The sequence below is a fragment of the Pleurodeles waltl genome, chromosome 6 (genome assembly GCF_031143425.1).
Source record: "Pleurodeles waltl isolate 20211129_DDA chromosome 6, aPleWal1.hap1.20221129, whole genome shotgun sequence".
NCBI lineage: Eukaryota > Metazoa > Chordata > Amphibia > Caudata > Salamandridae > Pleurodeles > Pleurodeles waltl.
In genome coordinates, this window is record NC_090445.1 from 116980908 (window position 1) to 117003126 (window position 22219).

At 40.6% G+C, this 22219-nt stretch overlaps 1 protein-coding gene across 3 annotated transcripts in view; it reads left to right on the forward strand.

Annotated features, from left to right (window-relative positions):
• Positions 1-21174, forward strand: part of SRCIN1 (SRC kinase signaling inhibitor 1) — a 758648-nt gene extending 737474 nt beyond the window's left edge. For all 3 annotated transcript variants that reach the window (XM_069237488.1, XM_069237489.1, XM_069237490.1), the window contains one exon: positions 13367-21174. In XM_069237488.1, coding sequence (XP_069093589.1) covers positions 13367-13501 — 135 coding nt within the window. In that variant the 3' untranslated portion in view covers positions 13502-21174. The remainder of the gene's footprint in view (positions 1-13366) is intronic.
• Positions 21175-22219: the final 1045 nt, after the last annotated feature.

Genomic DNA, 22219 nt, shown 5'->3' on the forward strand with positions numbered 1-22219 from the left:
GAACAGTTTTGTTGAGTTCCTCCAGCAAGGATTCTCCAAAGTATTGTATCATGAGCTCACAACAGAGCTGGACATGCAATAGTTCCATCCCATTTGGCCTTGAGGTGGGACATCCACTGTGGAACAGCAAAAATAGAACCTGAATACCACCAACTAGGAATAAGACAAGTGGTGGGCCTCCAAATACACTCGAAAACAGAGAGTGTATTAAAATTGTATTACTCCAAAAGCAGTCTGGAAAGTGCTGATAAAACCAGATCCATCTGCTTTAAAAAAGAGTGTACCACACCCACGCTGCTGGAAGCATTAAATATGCAATGCACAGTGTTGGGGAAAGTTTATGGTTAATAGCAGTTGTATTTCAGAGGGCGACCTCACAACATGAAGTTCAAATATTTCACAGGTGGATGTAAGTGCTATGTTTTTCTGAAACAATAAGGCCTTTTGTCTGCCCAGCTCAAGGTTGGGAAGCAGACTATTCTAATCTAATGCATGAGAGGAAAGAGTATGTTATTACAGCAGGTCACTATTTAAGAGACCAAAACCACATAGGGGATACCTGCTCTCATCCCACAACAGCCTTGATCATTTCGCATCAAATAACTTCCGTTCCAAAGTAACTTAAATATTGGCTAAATCAAGGAAACTGGTACTTCCTTCAAATATTCAAATAACATGCCAGATTGGCCATGAAGGCATTACACACCCAGTGCAATGTCACCTGTTTGCAAGTTATGGAGTGGAATAGCAAAGTTTCACATTCATTTCTGCTGAGAAAGACCTCTTTTTCCCCACACACATTTGTAATTGAAGGGTAATTCCCACACCTCATGTATGAAACTGTCCCTCAAAGCTCCATATCTGCCTATTGGAAAATCTTTCAAACATGATATGAACTGAAACGTTGACATTGGCAGTGAGCTAACATCATGCATTACTCATGCTGCTGATGGAGTCTTGACTACTGTGAAAGGCAATTTTTCGAATCTCTCAATATTCTACATTATATAAGTAGTATCTTTCTTTGCCGTTATTAAATGATGAAACAAATCTATTGTGTTTACGTGCTTCCAGGGCACGCAGTTTGATTTTAAAACCTGTAGTGTCCATCTGAACTGCATAATCAATGTAAGCTGACTTTTCCCATATGGTAAAAAAGGCCTGTGATTGTGCATAATGTCATTTGCAGATGATACAATTTTCAAGGTGTAAGTACTAGTGGACAACATATACATTCCATTTATGACAATAGCCAATGCTTTTTACAAATTAGCCTGATCAATTTGCCTTAAACGAGCAGCAGCTTCCAATTTGAGAAAGCTTCCAAATGTTGTTATTAATGGCATAAAGAAAACATTTGGACCGTGGTGACCTAGGACCAAACAAGAAATCATGTAAATCTACGTCATCATAGAAGGGAGAAATGTGTTCTTTTACTACAGATAATGTCAAGTGCTATAACCATTGGTGGCATAACTTTTCCACGCAATAGGTAGTGACAACCTCTGAATGTTGAGACTGAACGTAACGAGGGTCCAGTCTGCTTGCTTTGACACCCTGTGAGGAGTTTAAAAAAGTGCATGACAACCATTTGCGTCAACTGGCCACAATAACCACCTGTTTGGTACTGAAAGTGTAGAATTAAATGTACCATTCTGTACCATGCCATTTAATTGTTCTTTAGTGTAATTTACAATGTGTTGCCAATTCTCAAAATGTACAATAGAGGGGAATACTGGGCACATTAATTTCTTGAATTTTTGCTAGAGCCAAGCAAGTAGTTTGCTGCACTGTCATTAAACAGGCTTTAAATAAGGTATCAATGCCCTGCACTTGCCAATGTTTTGTACCCCATGCTCATTTTAAATAGTTTCTTTCCAATATTCGTAGCCTTTAATTGTCAGTTGGGAAATACATTAATTTGAATAAAATAATTTTGTCTGGGTCAGCATATTTTTGTTCACGTTTGTAGGGGTAAGTTCATAATAATAAGCTGGATCTGAGGTATCGTTCCCAAAAATATGTGAATGTGTCTTAATACGGTTTGGGACTGCCGACTGGTGGTGTTGGAAGCTATATGCTGAGTACTATTTCTATGTAAATAGTGGTGGGCATAGTGATGGTAACAAAACACTTCACCATAATTAATAAAAGTCATGTACATATTTTCACTTTCAAATGCAGTATAATATTCAAGCTCAGATAGCATTGAAGTCACTGTTCTTATATCCCTTTCATCAGAAATAAGACCTGGTGTTATCGCGTCATCATAGATACTTTAAAACCATAAGGAATTTGCAAAGTTTCTGTCGGACCAAAAATATCATATGGGAGCTTATCCCTCACAATTCCATCCATCCATCCATCAGAGACTGGAAAAGCAGAAATGTTCACAAGCGACAAGTCTGGAGACCTATTGAGCTACACATTGTACAGTAGAGCATTCTGGGAGATAATGTCCATTTATAAGCAAGAAGAAAACTGTCACAAATCCTATCCACAAAAGCAATGAAATGGCAAGCCACAAATAAGATCATGATGGGACCAGATAAGTGTGTTTCAACCAGAGAAGAAAAGAAAATCATGTGCACTATGTAGTGAAATATGGAAAGAATCAGCAGAAAAGTTGTCAATGGTTACAAAATAACTAGACACAGTCTGTGTGAAGACAGGAGCCTCAATAGGCGAAAGAGAACTGGTAGACACCTCCAAAGGTGGTTCATCATAAGCAACTTTATTGTTTTCAGTATCATTAGAAAATTGTAGATTTACATCTGATGTATTTCTTGAATTTGCAGCAGTACCAGGAATCAGAAAAAGTTTATTCTCTGCCTTCCCCAGCCAGAGGGAAGCAATATTGGTGTTAGGGAACTACCCAGGAGTTCTCATGGCCTACTGTGTAGAATGGGCCACATGATGCAATTTTACGTGATCAATTGAAACAAAGCTTTTGTCTTTACAACCAGCAAGCGGTGGCAAAATCACAGTTCTGGTACCTTGAATGCTGGGGCACCGGTGCACTGTATGATGGGCCAAATTCCTTTAACGCAATTTCCCTTCAAACTAGATCCCCAACTTTTAAGAATCCAGATGAAAGGAGCTGGGCGTTCCTTCACTCCTCAGTGTCAGAATGTTTAAATTGCTCGTTAGCATGTTCTCCCTGGAAGTCTAGAGGTTCCTGTAAGACAGCAAAGCGTTCACTTATGTCAAGAGGCATATCTGCTGCCACTGCGCCAGGACTGTCAAGACATGGAACATACATCTGGATTCAAATAAAGAACCTCACAGGGGGTCTTTTCACCCAAGGATCATCTAGGCAGATTGTTTAATGCTCTCTGGACTCCATACGAGTGATGGGTCCAACTATGATCTGGACCTAATATTCTGGTTGTTAAGGATTGCTTTAAGTCTCTGTTCTTCCTCTCCACAATCGAATTTCCCTCAGGATGATATGGAGAAGAATAACGCACAGCTACCCAGCGTTTCCATAGTATCCTTGCAAGCATTAGAGGAAAGCAGGGCCCTGTTCCGAATGGAATTCAGCCACTGCATAAGTCCCGATAAAGACTTGCAAATCTTTAATAACATGTGAACATCAGCCGATAGCTGTGGCCACACCCTTAGGAATCTGGAGCAAGAATCTACAGCAAGTAGGATAAACTTAAATGCCTTATCTGAATTTAAGGGGCTGCAGTGGTATAAGGTATACACACTGGAGTGGGGTTTTTGAAACTAAGAGGGTTGCCTGCGGTGAGAGTGCATTGGTAGAATTTGTAATTTGCTGGTAAATGTCACAACTAAGGATATTTTGTTTTGTATGTTTCTACAGACCCTGCCACCAGTATTGCTTCTGTAGCAAATAAACTGTGGCTACCATACCAGCATGGGCATATGCTACACTCTCATGTGCAGCTATACTTAGTCCTAGCCTGTGACATTCATTGGGTATCACCCACCCCAGGGATGGCAGCAAAATGAATGTTTTGGGCACTTAAGTGGTAGGAATATTTTGCTGGATAATTTTGTAGGAAATGGTGTGCCGTTGCGCAAATCATTGACAGCAGCCATATCATCTTCATCTATCCTCGTTTGAGAATGAGTAATTGCAGTCTTGACTGTTGATGTGGCTGCTTCATCAGCCAGTGAATTCCCTACAATGTGTATTCCAACACATTGATGACTCAATGTATGAATTGCATGAGCCCGTGGCAAACTGTTTTTCAGTTGTGCCACCTTTCCCAAAACAATTTATGCTTTATAGTGCTCTTTTTTGAGTCTCTGAATCTATTCAGGCGCCAGTAATGTAAGTTTTCCTTAAAAGACTGGACACAATAATATGAATCACACACTGAGAGTGGAGAATTTTGGATCTGTATTTTCTTGTGCCAAAATCAAGGTTTTCAGTGCAGCCAGTTGTGCAATACATCCCCCTAGAGACTGCGCAAGAGTTTTATGAGGAAGGAATTTTCCATTCTTTATTACACCATGTACCGTGCTGGAAGCCAATGAGTATTGATGTTTGGGGCCTATAGCAGGCTTTGCTGAACCATCTGTATATATTATATATTTATACTGCTCAAGGGGCAATAACTTGGTGGGCATAGGGTATTCTTCTTCATACTGGAGACATTCTTGAGTTTGTAGAGTAGGGTCAAAGACATAGCTATACATCAGTAGCCATCAGGGAAGTGGCCCACTGTATCCATCTAGGATGTAAGGCTTTTGCGTTAGGAACGCTGGCCTTAGTGACAGCCTCTAAGGCTGGGACAGGAATAACAATTATTTGTTTCCCTTGAGCCAAAGGTCTTTCCTTTATGAAAGCCATCTGCCAGTGAGTATTTTTTTTAGTCCAAAACGCATTTCAGCATTAGAATATAAATGTGATTTATATGCAGTGGGCACTGTATCACCCTCATCAAATGTGACGTGTGTAGCCAATGGCACCCGCTGATACACAGCTAACCACATTTGTTTTGTTTACATGTGTAGGTGTGTAGATGCAAACATGCCATTTGGTAGTGATCTGAGAGCCTATGTATGTTCTGATGTCCAGTGTGCATGAGAAAAATCTGGGCAGATTAAATTGTATAATGGTTTTATATGTTTTGCATTATCCGGTATCTATGTTCTGCCAAAATTGACAAATCCTAACAAGGAGTGCAATTTTTTATAGTGTTTGGGAGTTCTAAAAGAGCACAGTTCTCTAGGAAATTTGGTGCCGGGCTGTAGCCCTCATTTGATAACTCACATCCTAAAAATAGGACACTGAGAAACGCAATTTTCGTTTTCTTGAAATTAAATTTGTAGCCATGTTCAGCAAATCCCAAAACAATGCGATCTATTCTGGGTAAATATGTCTTTCAGTCCTCAGCTGTGAGATATATATCATCTACACAGAACAAAGCTTCTCGATCAATATCATGTAGAATTGATGATATTCAGGCCACAAACAGCCTAGGACTGTTTTATAGCTCTGAGGTAGCCGACAAGAACGGTGTTATGAGCCTAGCACGGAGAAAGCAGTAAAGTCTATGCTTTCAGACACTATATTTTGGCAGAAAAACCCATTGGAAATATCCAGGGTTGCTTTATATTTTTTTTACAGACAATATTGTTCATTAAAGCTGTACTGTATGAGTGTTCTAACAAACTCTGGTGGCCAATCTCTTTCCATCATGAGAATGTCATCGCTAAGTGTTACGTTTTCCCAGAATCTTGCTTTAATAGTGTGTCTGGAGGGGTGACCCGCTGATCTGGAGTTTTGACTTCTATGAATTTGTTAGCTTCTTTCACATCCAGACACTCTTTAACATTCTTGCGAACTTTTGTGACCTCTGCCATGAATGTCAGTTCACCAAAATGCCAGGAGTAGCAGAGGTGACAGCACACGTCATTTAACTGTTACTTTCACTCATGCACACATTTGCTTACACATTCACACACATTTACACATACTCTTAACACATGCACACAGTTTTTTTCACATAAACATACTCTCACCCGCAAGATCGCACACAGCATACATTTAAAATCATGTTTACTTATCTCAGGGAGTGTTATATTCCAGCAAATTTTAATTTATTCTTTATTACACTAAATGTGAACAATAAAATAAAATATTATTCACTGTTAGTGTATTAAACAGTTGACTAAAACAAGGAAAGTGGAGCTGCCCTTGTGTGCCTGCTTTTGCCACCCCTGATGTCAGAGGTCTCCACAGCAGTGCCAGCTGTAGCAAAGGGCAAACCAGGGATCGCAGCTGCAATCCCTAAATGACATCCATGACTTCTGCCATGCTGTGTAGCAAAGTCACAACCCACATCTCTGAAGGGGCATTCTCAATATGTGTGGAATATTTAGCCGCAATTCCTGCCACCTTTTTCTTTTCGAATTGGGGCTTTTGCTGAGGAAATTCCTCTTCCTTTTTTCTGATTGTCAGGCGAGCATTGTGAGTCTTCTTTCGGTTGCACATATTTTTCTTGTCTGCACTCTGAACGCCCCGCTTTCCCAGACCATTTGTCAGATGAGTCCTGAAAGGAACGAGAAGGGTGTGTATCAGTATACTGATACCGATCAGGCTGTTTTAATGTATCATGACTACGTAAATTATAAAGTTTTTTGAAGTCTCTGATTGCTGAGCTCCACCCTGTGATTTAACTTTGTCTTTATTTGTTTTTGTCCAAGCAATTAAAAAAATTTTTTTTTTTTTTTTTTTAGAAAACTCGAGTGCTTGTTTGGTATTGTTCTTTAACGGACTACCTTTAAAGCTGTGGCTTCAATGGCATGGCCCCCAAATTATCTTGACCTATAAATGTATAGATGTTAGCAATAATGTTAGTAGTTCACGCTCTTAGGCTGCAACCACGGCCTGCGTGAGGCGTTGGCGGATTTGCTAACCCTGCTGCTTCCCCTTTAATATTGCTTAAAATAATTGAGGATACTGTGGCAAAGTTCACTAATAATTTATTCCCCAAATTCAGGGCAGGGACCGCCCCATATTTGTTATGAATCTATTTTAGCACTTGAGGCAAAACAGCAAGCAATGGTGTACCATGTGTTATAGTATATATTGTGGCAAAGATTGTGCCGCAAGTTGCACAGTCGTCTACTGGGAAACCATCCCAAGTGACATACACATAGTGAGAATTCTGTTTATCTTGGGATCCAATATGAGGGAATACTGCTTCAAGGTGGTTTGTTCTCTGCGTAATCCAGAACGGAATTTCCTCCTGTCTTGTGTGTGTTTTATATATAATAGCATTTATAGTTTTAGGACTAATTGCAAGGACAGCTAACTGTGGCTGCACAGCTTGAACAGCTCTTGCAAGGGTAGTTGTTACTCTCTGCATAACAAAACTGTGTTAGACATCTGTATAATCTCACTAGACCATTGTAAAGTTGGCATAACTCGCCCACATTAAGTTGTTGCATATTAGAATATGGTGTTTGGTCGATTAGAACTGGCCATGTAGCCCCTTCATTGTTGAGGCGACCCAGTCTGATGTTTTTAAAAACAAGTGGTTGGGTGCCTTGGAACCAATCTTGGTGTTCTGGAATGTTAATGTTATTTCTAAATCATTATAAGCTTTTTACTGGCCTGGTAAGGCAGCTTCAGTGTATGCATGAATGTGTTTGTATTAGCATCGACTGCAGGAAAGGTGACCCATGAGTAAAATAATTCTGTTTTATAAGCATCGTGAGCCTCAACCATGAAGGTAAAATCTCCACCCCTATTAGCTAGAGCTAACCCATGTAGTGTGCTGTAACAGCTGGTCTGCAATTAGCAGGAATGTTAATTACATTCGCCATTTTAATGAATGGAATTCACAGAGGGAATACGCTATAGTGGGGTATCCTTTTAAATGTTCAACCTAAAAACAAATATAGGTACTTCCTATAATGCTGAGGAGGATTAAATTCCTAACACTACGGGTGTCTCAGTTTTAAGTTGAATAGGAGACCTTGGGCGCACACACAAGAACTATTCAGGAGACCTCTTAAATAAGTACCTGACCTATAAATGTAGGTTCCTTTACGCGATTCCCACTGAAAAGGTAGGACTACGAACTAGGGCGGTAGAACTTCAGGACTAGAGGACTGTCTCCATTTACACCATCAGGAGCTGTCAACCCAATTTCTAGCTAGCTCACAGTACCTCACCTAGACCTTCCAACTTTTCCAGGGTAACAGATAATTACAGCAAACTCTAACATGACAGTCTGACTCCCAAGGAAGTCGTGGAAACCGATCTTCCCCTTTCTTTGTTTTCCTGATGCATGCCCAGGATAAACACAAGACGGATATGGATGAAGGTTTTCACACATTTATTGAAACAATCATTTTCTTGCATAAAGAGAATGAGATGTGATTATTACACAGATGAGACAAAGTATTGTAACCAGCGTTACAAACATGGTGAAAAGAATAAACAGTCCAACCATGATAATCTTAGACCTGTATTTTGCTACTTAACACTGTCTACAAACTGAGAGCATAGTGGGTATGGGGGAGTCAATCTAGGAGGATAGCTTGAGATCCCCATGCCTGGAGAGCATAGCCAGGGAGCCTGTTTGCAATAGAGTTCGCAATCCTTCTCTGCAAGATGGAAGATCATTATCAGCAGAGATGCACGTTGAATGCAGGATTCGTTACAGAACAGTAGTGGCCGAATGCTCCTCAGAACCCCTTGGAGAAGTACATCGTTTATATATAATCAAAGCCACGCTGTGTTTAAGACACAACTCTGTTACAAAGATATGTCTAGATTTTAGAAGCTGTCCCTGATCAGGCAATGCAAGTACTAGGATATCTTGTTCTATGATCCTAACTTTGAACAGAGTGTAACTAAAAACAAGCAGCATGTTCAGTGTATTCTCGAATAATATTGTGCTGGCATGAAGTGTTTAAAATGTCAATGCTAAAAGCAATGTCAGCCTAAAATGTGTAAAATATAAAACTAAGCTAAAATAAAGCACCAACTGGGGCCCAAGAAGACCTCACAACACCCTTAGATTTGACGCACCCTAAAACTTGTTTACTGAAAAGACCTCTTATCCTGCTAGTGCACGGAATTTAGAGCTGATTATGGAGGCTCTCTTGATACATGAAACTGCATTGAATTGTTAACTAAGTAAGAAATTCATATTCTCCTTAATGCACAGGACCTTCTATGATACGTTACCTAACTTGGTAGTTGTGTCAGTGGACAAGAAAAGGATTATATCCTAGCCTTTATCTCTTTTATCTGGAAAAAAACAGCAACCAAATCATAAGTACAGCAGAGCTCAGCACCCATGGAAACTTGCATGGGATCTTCATGAAATGTTTCTCCTGACTTCACTCTATTAGACAGAAATTGGATACTCAGCAAAACGTACTGTCTCCATGTTTGTTGAGGCTTCTCTTTGGTTACTTCTTGTGCTGATGGCAAATTCCACAATATGACAGCTGAGATGCACACCATGAAGACTCAGGCTGGAAAGGAATAAAAACTTCACCAATCCTTCAAACGCACTCTTGACATAAAGACCAGGAGCAAATGCTGTACTATCACAAAAGGCAGCATCATCAAACTAGGAGTAGATATGAAAACAAGCTCTTATCAACACTTGGGAACCCTTGTAGAAATAACAAGTAATACATTTTCGTCCACTCTTATGACCGAGTGCCATGACTGCAAGATAATAATGTACACCAGCTTTTAGATTCCCAACAGAAAGGAAATGACAAATGGATGCTTAGCATTGTATGGATAAATATACTTTTAAGATTCAATAAAGGGTGTTACAATCATGCCACTCATGGAACATTCAAGACAATACAGTTGAGCTTGCTGATTCAAGAATTACCTTTTTTTTAGGTAAGCAAAATATGGCAATATTTCTGTTATGTCTAAATAACAAAGGAGTGCATTGTTGCTACTAATAGTAGTCCTAATGAGGAAAAGGAACTCAAAAGATAAGTCTAGATCTATTCTGGGTCATAAGACCGCAAGCTAATGGGGAAGTAGTAGTTAAACATACTGGCCTTGCATCAGATCTAACCACAGCAGTAGCACTGACACTTGATGTGTGCAGAAAGATCGAAAATACCTGCACTGTGTGTTTTAACAAGTGCATGACAGTTATAGTATTTTTTATCAGGGAGAAAATAATTCAGATCAACCACAGAAAGTCACCATCCAGTCCAGTACTTCAGAAAAACCTCATAAACACCTCTTCTTTTGGGGACAGGTTATCATTTAGGTGTCAGAAATCTGTTTCACTCCAGACGAATCGTCTGAGCGAAAGGTTGATGGTTCCAGTTTAGGTATTTTTGGGCCTATAGCTAGGTCGGTACCGCCACTTGATTATATAAAGACCCTTGTTGAGGGGTAGAAGCTCCCACTAGTTGGATTTCCCTAATGGCGTGAGGTTTTGCTCATCACTGTTGGCAGAGAGCTGTTTTGTTTAACACAAAATCCCCTATTTGCTCGAAGGATATATAAATGCCACCCACCCCCGTGGGTGGTGAGTCTTCTACAGCGAGTGATACAGTACCTCCTGGGGTCAGGAGGCTTGCATTTTTGTTGTGGAGCAGCAGAAATAATCTCTAGCAGATTGCCTCAAAGGTCGGGAGTGGCAGTATAAGGGAACGCAGGCACTTAGTTCTCTAGTCTGTTGATACTAGTGAAGCAACACATTGAAAAGAAACAACTTCCATCTCACATAGTTGTGATTCGTCTATCCAGTTTCAGTTAAAGATCTTCTGAGAATCAGTTAAAAGTTAAAAGAACTTCATCACAGAATGAGAAATATTACCAAATCAGCATGCTAGAACTGGTAGATGTTCCTCTAGCAACTGAGCCCTTCTTCCATTGATTATTAGAAAGTAGTAGTGCTGTTAATAGGCACCATAACGTACATGTATAAACTCAGCAACAAGGCTAGACCCTTTTGAGGGAAGCTTAAACGTTTTTTATTGGCTTCTTATATATATCTGTTGTTGAAAAACACAACTTTTCATGCCCAGTTTGCCTTGCTTCATTTCAGTTTTTCTCTTGTTTTTCCCTCACCCTGATCACCAACAGAGGGATGCTAGTGTGCGTTAAATATGAAAAGAGCTCTTTGGTGATTCCTTTCATAGCCAAATAATAAAAAAAAAATCATTTAATAGTGCCAATTGCATGTGGTAAGCAGCTTTTAAATGATGCATCGTCGAATGCAAAGTGTCCTACATTACCACAGGCCATCAGAAGGCACACAGGTTCTTGTGGTTTGGCATTGATCAAATCGCACTAGGGAAAACACCTATCACAGCTCTTTATTGAAATGTTACTCTTGCTGACATTTGCAGATCGACCACATGATGATCATTTCATAGTTTCACAAGATGCTACAGCTTTGATGCTGACTCCAGAACAGACAAACCAGAGGTTAAGGACTTTGTTACTTCGTTGTAACTGGTAGTTTTACATCATCATGACTATTTCTGACAGTCTTCCCTTTTGCTTGCTTTATAACTTCCCTCGTTGCGGTATGAGATTGTTCTTCTGTTGGTATGAACATTAATGGAAATCTCACCACAGGTATCTTCATTTAATTAACAAACACCTAGCCACCTTTCAAGGCCAACCAGGGAGATGAATACATTGATACTGTTTAAAGTCCTTCCACTAACATTCCTATCAATGTGACCTGGCAGCTAATTGACATTGCACTACATTGAGAGACTTGTGCAGTGTGATGTTTAAAAGTGACAATGTCAAATTCCTTCTCTAACCCCGTTTCTTTCTTTCTTTCTTATTCTCTAAAGGTGGAATAATGGCTCACTTAGTTCCTCTGCTCATGTAAGCAGATAGCATTCCATTAAGAGTTATATTAACACAAGTCTGTCTTCTTTAAATGAGAAATGTTTTTAAACAATATATTTTTCTGAAACTGAATATTTTTCTTTAAAAAAAAATCCCCACTGAAACAGTGAGTTTCAAAATTGTATTTATTTCATAATGATTCTTATGATGGGGAACTAGAAATCTTCTTAGGTGTCGACTGCCTCTCTGTGCTGGAGACCTAGCCCTCCATTGTGTCCGATGTATTATTCTTTTTTTAGTGTAGGATCTTGGTGTCCACTGTTGAATCAGATGCAGGTTTCTGTAACTTCTTTTAGATGCCACAGGACTGGAGACAGGGCCTTCTAATGCATATAATGTGTGTCCCTGTGGTTCCTTTAAGATCTTATTGCAATTGATTGTCCATGATGTCTTTCCTGCTGCCTGAGATAATGTATTTGACTATTTCTGACGTGAGTTTCTAGATTACCTTTAGGATCTCATGGTGGTAGGACAGTACTAGTGGGTTGTAGGACATCATTCTGGGAATTACTGCCACATCTTTCAGGACAGAACAACATTTTACATTCCTTTCTGATTGTGTCTCATTTGAACATAACACTGCTGGTGAGGGATGTTGTTCTGCTCGTTCCTAGTTATGCCAGTGCTACTCCTGTCCAGTCATTTTCACTTAAAAGTAAGGACATCACCTGATACACTAGAGAAGCTAAGTGTCCTGTCCCGGACATCTCTGCCCAGGCATCCTCTAGGGAGTCATTCCATAGTAGACAGGCCTCAGTGCTCCAGTTCAGTCACAAATTAATTGGTGGCCACTTTAACCCACCAAGTGATATACTGATACCAGTGAACTTTAATATAGAAAGTTCTGCAAAACCAGTTCCTCACTACATGAACTTTTCTTTCCAAAATAGTAAATATGAATCTGTATATTTTTATACACCCCAGCTATGTTGCATGCACACAGGTCCGAGATATGAGCGTGTCTTCATGGCAGGGCCTTTTTGGGACACAGGAATCATATTTCACAAATTTTACTATGTCACTGCTGCAGACACCCACATTCTTAGATTTCTGAGCTGAAAGTCCTACCATCACCCCTATGTCTCCAAGAAATGCTCAATGAGAAATAACCCTGTCACATTCACTGTGGTTCTGACTTTTGAGCAACACGTATTTAGTCAACTACCATAAGCAGCTTGTAACACAACTAACAACTAATGCAGTCACTGTTGTACACGGCATGCATGCCAAGTCTAATGTATCAATTCTTGTTCTTCCTCACCCCTCCCCATCTGTCTCCCTTTGCCTGCCTGTGTGTGTGTCTCTTTCTCTCCTCTCCATGGCTTTCCTTCCCTCATCCAGTAACCTGTGGACCAGCTCTACTCGTACCCCGTGTGGTGTGTGGACCTTGTACCAGCTGCCCAGCCTCAGGCCTAGTCTTTGCTGCTTGTTGACCAGCTCCTTGGTTTAGAATTGTCTGAATTTGTACTCTGCTCCTTCTCCTCCTTTCTCCTTGAATCTTGCTTTTCTTTCCAGGCTACTAAATCAGCTAAGGATGCTAGTGGTGTGAATGAGACTTCTAACACAGGCTCAGAGAAATCTTCTCCTGGTAGAACATCCATTCCTGTACTCACTTCCTTTGGTACAAGGAACTCATCCATTTCCTTCTGAGGGTGTGCTCATTGCTACTTCCCTGCTCTGTGAACTGCCCTTTCAACTGTTCTCCTTCTACCTGCTGGTGGCACCACTTCCGCTCTATTGTGGATGATCTTCTCAATGCAACGTGCAAGCATTGCTTCACAATCTAGAACTTTATGCTCCAGAATGATTGCCCTTGCTCCAGATTGGCTGTCCTCTTGCTCCTGTCTTCAGCTTTCACCTACCTTTTACCTGCATCCATGTTGCAAGCTTCAAGGAATGAGGACTTCGCTATCGGCAGCCACAATCTTCAAAGGAATGGAGACAGCCAGGACTGGACCTTAAGGAGGCTTTGGCAATGATCATGGCTTCTGAAGACTTCTTGTTCACCCACAGGCTGTGACTGTTACTGCTGCTAATGCTAACTGTTCTCTACTAATCTTTCTAACATCAACAAATATGAACCTCTTCAGAACTGAGAAGGTGCTGAACTGCTAGAGCCAGGTAACCAGAGGGCATCTAGGCCAGCAGGTTAGCATACATTTGCTTCTTAAGGCTGCAGGTGCTTTTACAATTGCTTTATTTTTGTTCTGAAAGTCAAGCCCATAATTAGGGTTGTGGTGGGTCATAGGCCGAGCAATAAGCAGTCAGGCATCCTGTTAGGCAGAGTGAAAGCTTCTTCCAAAGACCGAATAAGAATGAGACATGGCTTGGATTAGCTGTAGGGACAGAATTGGCCACAGCACGCACAGGCAGGGCTCGGAACTTGAGAAGGCATGTTCAACAAGCAAGGAAGTCTAGTCCTCTCTAAAAGAGTGCTGAGGTATAAGGGTTGTTGCCAGCCAATACACTGTTTAATGGATACTTTTTTACTGTAGAGAGCCATTCAGCAATGCTGATTGGCATCCTGTGGAAGAAATTTGTGATGTGCGAGTAAGTGTGGAATCTAGGATGCCTCACCAATGTTGTTGATGAGGTCTGTGAGATTGGGTTTCAGTCATTGTCAGAGTTTAGACCCTTTGAGTCTTTATGAGGGACAGGGCCTTAAGTGTTGTGTGTGACTTAGAGTGAGTAGTCAAACTAGGGCAGTTGCATATCAGATAGTATGAGGGAGGTGAATTGGAAATTGAATTTGATTTGGTGTGTGAAGTTAAATATGTTAGAGGACTGCAAGGATCTGGTTGAGTAGGAAGGATGAACTGCGATTTCGCAGTGTATGATGTAGAAATGCAGGCTCAGTCTTTTTAAATTGTGTCAAGTGAAAGGAAGCTGGGGTACATGTGGTCATGGGGACTGGAACTGAAGCATGTGTTGTGAACTGAGATGATGAACGTATGACTATATAAAAACATGGAAACTGCATGACAGCAAGAGAATATTGTGACCTGGCTCACAGTGTGATGGGCCTGACCTGAGTCACAGTGTGCAGCATGGGGACAATATGAGAGGTAGACCTTATGTGACAGTGTGAGAAGATGAACCATTGTGGTACTGATAAATAGTGAATATCGTAGTAATCAAAGCCTATTGGCAGTGGAAATAAAGAGCCTGTGTGACAGTGTCTGGCAAAGATGGATGGAGGTGACAACGTAAGCGGTGAAAAAAGACTGAGTGTCAGGAAACAAACCTTTGTAGCTGTGAGATGTACAGTCTATCAAACAGTAGAAAAGGCTGGCTCTAATAAGATGAGAAGTGAACCTTGTTTGACATGGTGATGAAAGGTAACTCTGAGACAGCATGACTGATAAAATCAGTGACAGTGTAAAACGTAGAACCTGAAGGAAAAATGGATGGATCTTAAAGGACATGACTCTGTTACTGTGTGAGGATCTAAGCCTGGTGGCGCTGAGAAAGGGGCCTTGTTGGTGTAAGGGGCGTATCTTTAGGGCAATGTGTAGGTCTGAGAATGTTTGCATTTGGAGAGTTTGGACCCTTCAGGTACACACAGCGCTACCTGACAGCTTGGTCTGAGGGTACAAGAGGGTAAAAGGACCGTGTTTGGTGCCATCCCAACATAATCAGAGCAACAATTATTAAACTGTAGCACCAAGCAGCACCTAACCTTTTGCCTCTACTGTTAATTGTTGAGAATCAAATATGACATCTGTGTTTTGATGCCTGGGTCAGATATTTGGGCATCCTTAGCTGCTTTTCTCAGAGACTGTTCCGAGATCCTATGACTGTATGGCCTAAAGACTGATCTCAGCTGTGAAAGTACTTGTCTAAGTAAGTTTACCAATAACAGGCATTTACTGAAGCTGTAACCAAGTAAAGGTGCCTGCAGGGAAAATTTGTAACAAGCACCTTACAGTGGGGAGATACCGTCAAATAAGGTGGCCAGGAGAACTCAACAAAAGGACAGAGAACAAGCATGAATCCGCTGAAGCTCTGCATAGCTCCTCCGTCGCTGCTGAGCCAGACTGGATGGTGCAGATGCACTCCACATCCATACCTATGTGTGCTAGAATAAGTACAATACACGTCTGTTAGTGTGTGGTGGGAGGGGAGGGTGTGGTCTGACTTTGTACAGTGTAAGCACAGGAATCTTGTCGGAGTGTGAGTTGTGTGTAAAAGGATTGTTGTGTTGGGTGAGTGGGTTCCGGTGGGTGATGACTGAGAGCTACAATCACATTTTTTTGTTGGTTTGTTGATCTTGATTTTGTTCTTTTTGTTGGTTTGTCCTTTTTGTAAATCCATCATTTTGTACAGTTGAAGCTTTTATGACAAAACTAGATCCACTGAGCGATGGCTTATGGATTGCAAACAGCACCTCTTTACATTTAAGTGAAGTGTCTTAACATTTTATATTGTTTTAAAGATATATATATACATAATAATATATACATATACAAATAAACATAATATAAATATATATATAGTATAATTATGAAAAGGGATCCCCTGCGGTTCCTGTGTGTGTGTTGTGTGTAGGGATTACTGCTTTTGAATTGTTGCACTCTGTTGAAACTCTTCTTTTGAGAGTTGTGTCTTCAACACCAATGAATTTAAAACCCTAATATCTGTATTCTGCCTGTGTCACTTTCACTCTTGAGCACAGGAGGCTGTGTGAAGACAGCAGAACATAAATGCCACATTCTTTCTAAAAGGAAAGAGACAGAAGTGAGCCATTATTTGTTTTGATTGCCCCCTTCTGATTTTAATCAACCCTGAAGCCAGAAAGTAGGAAAAGCTCTCAGTTGGTACCAAGGGTAGCAGCTCTTGGGTGTCTAGGAGGCAATCTGTGATGAATGTCAGAACGTCTAGAGATCTGGATCTGCAGAAAGGCCCCTCCTCATGTAAACAGAGGTCATGTGTCTGGGTCGCCTCCCTTATCAGACATAAATAGCACCTGGAATGTACCAACTATCATAGGCACCTCATGACCATATCTTTTTCAGAACGAGTTTGTACCTACTTGAAACATCTCCCACATGGTCGAATTCCTCCCTTTGGGCTCCTTTAGGTTGTGCCCTTTTAATCGTCCTCCCACTCAGAAGGGTTACCTAAAACCCTGTCCTTGTGCCTCATCCACCTCAGTACTGTACATGGGACATCCTCTGAGTGGATGGTACCTCAGCATGCACTTTACCATCTTGAGACCTTAAAGGTCAAGCTCAGGAGCCTGAGGGTGGGTGGCACTGCCCCTGGCTTCTCCCTGTCTTCTGACATCAGGCCAACTATAGAAAGCAGATGGGGCGATGTACCATGGGACGTTCAGAAAGTTGCCCTTATCACATGTATGAAGTAAATTAATTTTAAAGAAAGCTGGGAAATTTACCAGAATTCTCCACTTGCTAGCCTTTTTGGATGACAAATCTAATACTTGTAGGAGAAGGTTTCAAAAGCTGCACCACAATTGATTTCTGTCAATTTCTTACCTACATGAGTGTTTGGCATCAAATCATGTTGGTTTAAAAAAGGGCAAGAACGACCAAAATCAAGTTCCACTCTGTTCTTAACATTGTAATGATCTTTTTCTTTCATCAATATTCTATGGAATTGCAGTGCAGTGGATCATGGCAAGTTGATTCGAGGTACTTGTGACATAACTTACATGTTTCTCTCTGATGTGCCCTGTCGACTGTGTCAAATACTGCAGGAATATAGGATATCCAAATGTAAATTGTTGAAATCACTCTTGGCTGTAAAGAAAATAATTTCAAATGGAAAGTACTGTGGAACTTCAACTGTTGAGTAATATATACATTGTATTATAGGTTTCCTTACTATGAACAACGTTGTCGGCATGGCAGCTTCCAATCAAGGTCAGCAGCCCACTGATCACATGATTGCAGAGTTACTGTACTTTCCACTTGGATCAAACATTTCTTCAAATATACACAAAACTCAATCCCACAATGCGTGCTGTGTTGCTCCTAACATTTTCTATAGTTAGCATACGACCACTCATATTTTTCATTGCTACAAAAAAGAGGTATGAACTCTTAGAACATTTCTATTGTTCCAGAAGACTTCTCTACCAGCAGTTTTTTAAAAATCTTTCAGATAATGAAAGAAATAGTAGTTATGATTCTTGGCGAGCTTTGTTTTTTCCAGAATCAAACAGAAGTGATGTTCTTTTCTGTCACTTAATCCCCGCCAGTGACCTCGTATGCTGAAAGGTGAGGGCTGGAGAAAAGGGAATGGCATAAGAGAAAATGCTGGGACACAGAACACTACTCTTTACCTCGTCCCTTCTGGGGTCAAGCAGGTCTGCAGGTTCATAAAGAGATGTCCTAAGTAATTAGTCATTGGATTACTAAACTGACTTGTAAGTTTTAATAGAGGTGCTTGACAATGTTTGTTATGTTTGGGGGTTTGCTTTGTATGTAAATAGACTGTAGGTGGTGCGTTTCACATCTCACAAGGTCCCACACTTCACTAGTGATAGTGGAGAGAGAAATCTATTTTATATCGGACGGATCTACGCTACACCTCCAGTTGCACTTGCCGAACACCTCTACCTGTTGAGCAAGGGATCCTCCTACCTTACCTTCACTCTGGTTCCTGACGGTCGCACTCTCCGATTGTCCCCTTTTGTGGGTGATTTAGAATTCCCATAGAGCCCTGACAGAGGTTGCCCCCGTCTCTTGAGCTGACACTCCAATTTAAATGTTGCTGCTGCAGCCTCCTGTATAAATGTGGAACTTTCAAAGCTCCTTTGTTACCTGTCCTAGTTCGAGGTGGTGCCCAGTAGGAATGACCCGCTGGGTGTGGCTGTCGAAAATCTCATCAGTTTCCATGTTTGTCCATCATCACTCTTCCTATGACTTTGATAAATCTTTTATAATTAACTGGTCTGGTTTGTTCTCTGAACAACACAGCTATATTCCATTGGAATAGATCAGTGGTTAATGAAAATCCGCAAAGTTACCAACGTTGCATTTGGTTTCATTGAGAGTCTGTACACTTAGCTCTCTACTATCCAAAATGGTTTCTGCCTGATGGGCGTTGAAATGGGTGACAATGTGTGGGAAGAGTAATGTTCAAGAGTAATTATTTTACCTGCCTTCAATGCAAGGTTTTTCTATCTTCAGAAATATTGTGACTCTTTCTTTAGTTCTGGCCCCTCACCATTCTACAAAAATATTTACACCTTCGAGAGCGAAGGGTGCTTGTATCCCAACAAATGATCCAACTATGGCTTATGTTTAATAAAGCAGAATACACATGGCATTGGACCATTTCAGGAGCGTTAATGTGATAAAGGATTAGAACACAGAAGAGAACAAATAAACACTCTGAGGTCTTTCTGTCCACTTTCCCAGAGGTGATAGCAGGGGCAGGCAACGGATGCTACAATTGCCCACTCCCCTCCCCCCCCCACCCCCCTCCTCCTCACACCCACACCCCGGGTTCTTAAGTCTATCAGAGTATTTTGTGCTGCTTTATTGCTCTAATCTTTTCTGTCAGCGAGGACTAAGGTCACTTTTTTTTTTTTTTTGCAACTTAAGCCTTTTGACCCTGAAAGTGATTTTGGGCCACATCTGATCGGTCTCCACGTAGCCATCCATGGCTGGAAGCAAGGTGACTTGCTTCATAGTTGTTGACATGAGTGTTAGAAACTGCACTCCTGGAGAAACTGACTGACGCTTTCCCACAGAGGACAGATGTGTAATGGATTGTGAAGGCTTACCTATTTCACTTGGCACTTAAACTTGGATAATCCATTCCCAATATTCGTCCTCAGGTGGTCTTCAAAGTGTTTCCAGACACCTAAGGCAAGCATACCTTCTTCACTATTGGGTTTCTAGCCTCCATCCTCTTAAGGCTTGGGCTCTGCTTAATGTTGAGCCTCCTTGACATGCCCCACTCGTACATGATGGAGGCTTCTCCAACGAGTAGCTCATAAGCTTCCCAGCCAATGATAAAAAGCTCTCCTGTGTGCAGCCCAACGTACTACTAAATTAGAAGTATTTACTTAGTTGAATTAATATATAGCAAAATTTAAATTTAATAGCGTGTATTTCAGATGAAAGTGTATAATTCAGAACTCATCAGCTGGGGTTTGGAAGAAAATGGTTACATTTTCAAGATATATTTAAAGCTGCTAATTGGGCGATAAACTATGTGGCATTACCCACTTAGAGGCTTTCCACATTGACAAACCTTTTTTTTTCATTACTGCTGGCAGCGCTGCCTGATCATTAGAGGTGATCACTGCTGGTGATCTTGAGAATGGCGGCCATTAATGTAAACTTGTCTGCTATAGTCACTATTACAACTCTAATAATTTAAGTAGCTTATATTATATTTTCATTGAATTTAAGTAATTCTTATTAGAGAAGAGGTTTCACATCACTATCTTTTGCAGAGTATTATCACGCTATAAGCTTATCTTCATATGTACATTACAAAAACCCTTAATAAAATAAAGGCAACACCGTCCATATTCCCGGGTAGTCCCAAAAGCCGTGCTTACTACATGAATGATTCCCATCCGAACCATCTGTTCTGCGGCCTGATAAGCCAGCCCCTCTTGCAGAGAGCTTTAAAATATTAACTGAACGTTGATGGCTGTAAGGGAGGGGCAACATTTCTTCAGATTTCTTTTCCACGTTTTTTGTGACCGCCATCTGTATGTGTGTGCATGTGATGTATGTTCATGTGACCGTTTTCTGTTCCATAGTGTCCTAAGAACGGTTGTACAAAACAGCAATCAAAGGGGTTTCACTACACGATAATATCTCTTGATTCCAATGTTAATAAAGAAATACAGAAATGTGACCCTGCCCTCTTTTTTTCTGGCCCTGGCAATGCATGTATGGGAAGAAGGATGTGGCTGTACTGCTCACCTCAAGGTGTTTCTACGTTGTTCAAAAACATAAAATTCCAAAATGAGGAAGCAAAAAAAAAAACGAGCCGTTTAGGACATAAAACAGTTTGGGGTTTTTACACTGTGTTTGTCTCTTTAGCATGGACTTTGTTGTGAACTGTTTTAAAAGAAAAAGTCAAAAATAAAAATAAAACAAACTTGTTTAGAGACGACACTGAGAATTCCGGCGTCTATTAGTTCTGAAAATGGAATGCTAATATTTCTCGCATAGCTCAATGTAGACATAGAGGATGCCCTAAATATTCTGTGAGAATCAAACTTGTTTGTGGATTTCTTTTTTTGTGAACTGAAAAATCCAAATCAAAGAGTCACTTTTTTGTTTTTGTATAAAAGTGTTTGACTTTAATAAAAAATATATATTAAAAACGTTTCTTAATTGCATGTCATTTGTTTTTCAATATTGGTATCTATACAAAAGCAGACAAACATGAGATTGCAGAAGACAATGCACCCTTCTGTGTGAATAGGATTCGTCCACTGTCTGATCTTTGAGGCTCTCACATTACAAGTAAATCCAATTAAAGTAGAGCCTCCCTCGTTTTGTCTGATGTTTGTTATTATAGTGCTAGGTGGATTCCCACCTATACCCAGAAATCTAGATATCATCTATGGATTTTTTCAATCTGTGAGCTGCAGGAGATGTGTATGTTTGGCCTCAAAGAAGCAAGTGCTGTCTGAGAAATCACCAAATAGCTAAATAATATTTGTACCAAATCACCGAAAGGGGGATAGCTGAGGGAAATACTGCCTAAAATACACCGTCGTACCTATCCTTACGTTATCACAGAGTACTCTGGAGAAGCACGACGACAATGAATGGGTATATCTCTATGCTGGTAATTCAGTCATGCACTCTGTCACTGCTGTCACTTATGATCCATATTGATTAGTACTATTGTGGTTTCCACTGCTTAATCAAATTTAAAGACGCAGGGTTCTCTCCCACCCATAGGTGGCATGCTACAATATAGGGCCCTCTCCTTTCTCTTGTGATATTATTCCAACATGAGCAGGCTTACCCCTGTGGGGGCACTCTTAAGCCCCAAGTATTGCTCTAAAGTAAATTATATCACATTGTTTTAGGGTGTTCTAATGATGCCTTATATGTTCTAAAAGTGGTCTGTTGCAACACTGTTTTATCCTGTTAACATAAAAACGTATGAAAATATGGACAAAACATTATAGAAAGATTCACTGTAACATTTGTTCAGGTTGTCTTCACACCCCAGCCCCGTTCTACTAAGGAAAGTCCCAAATTAATGTGCGTACACTCATGTTTGTGTGTATGAAAAGAAAGCTACCAGTGCGTCATGTTCAAGTGGAACACCACTCAAAAACAAATGGTGAAGAGAGAAGGGATACGTTGCTTAGAAAAAAAGAGAAACACACACACAAAACACACTTTACAGACAGCA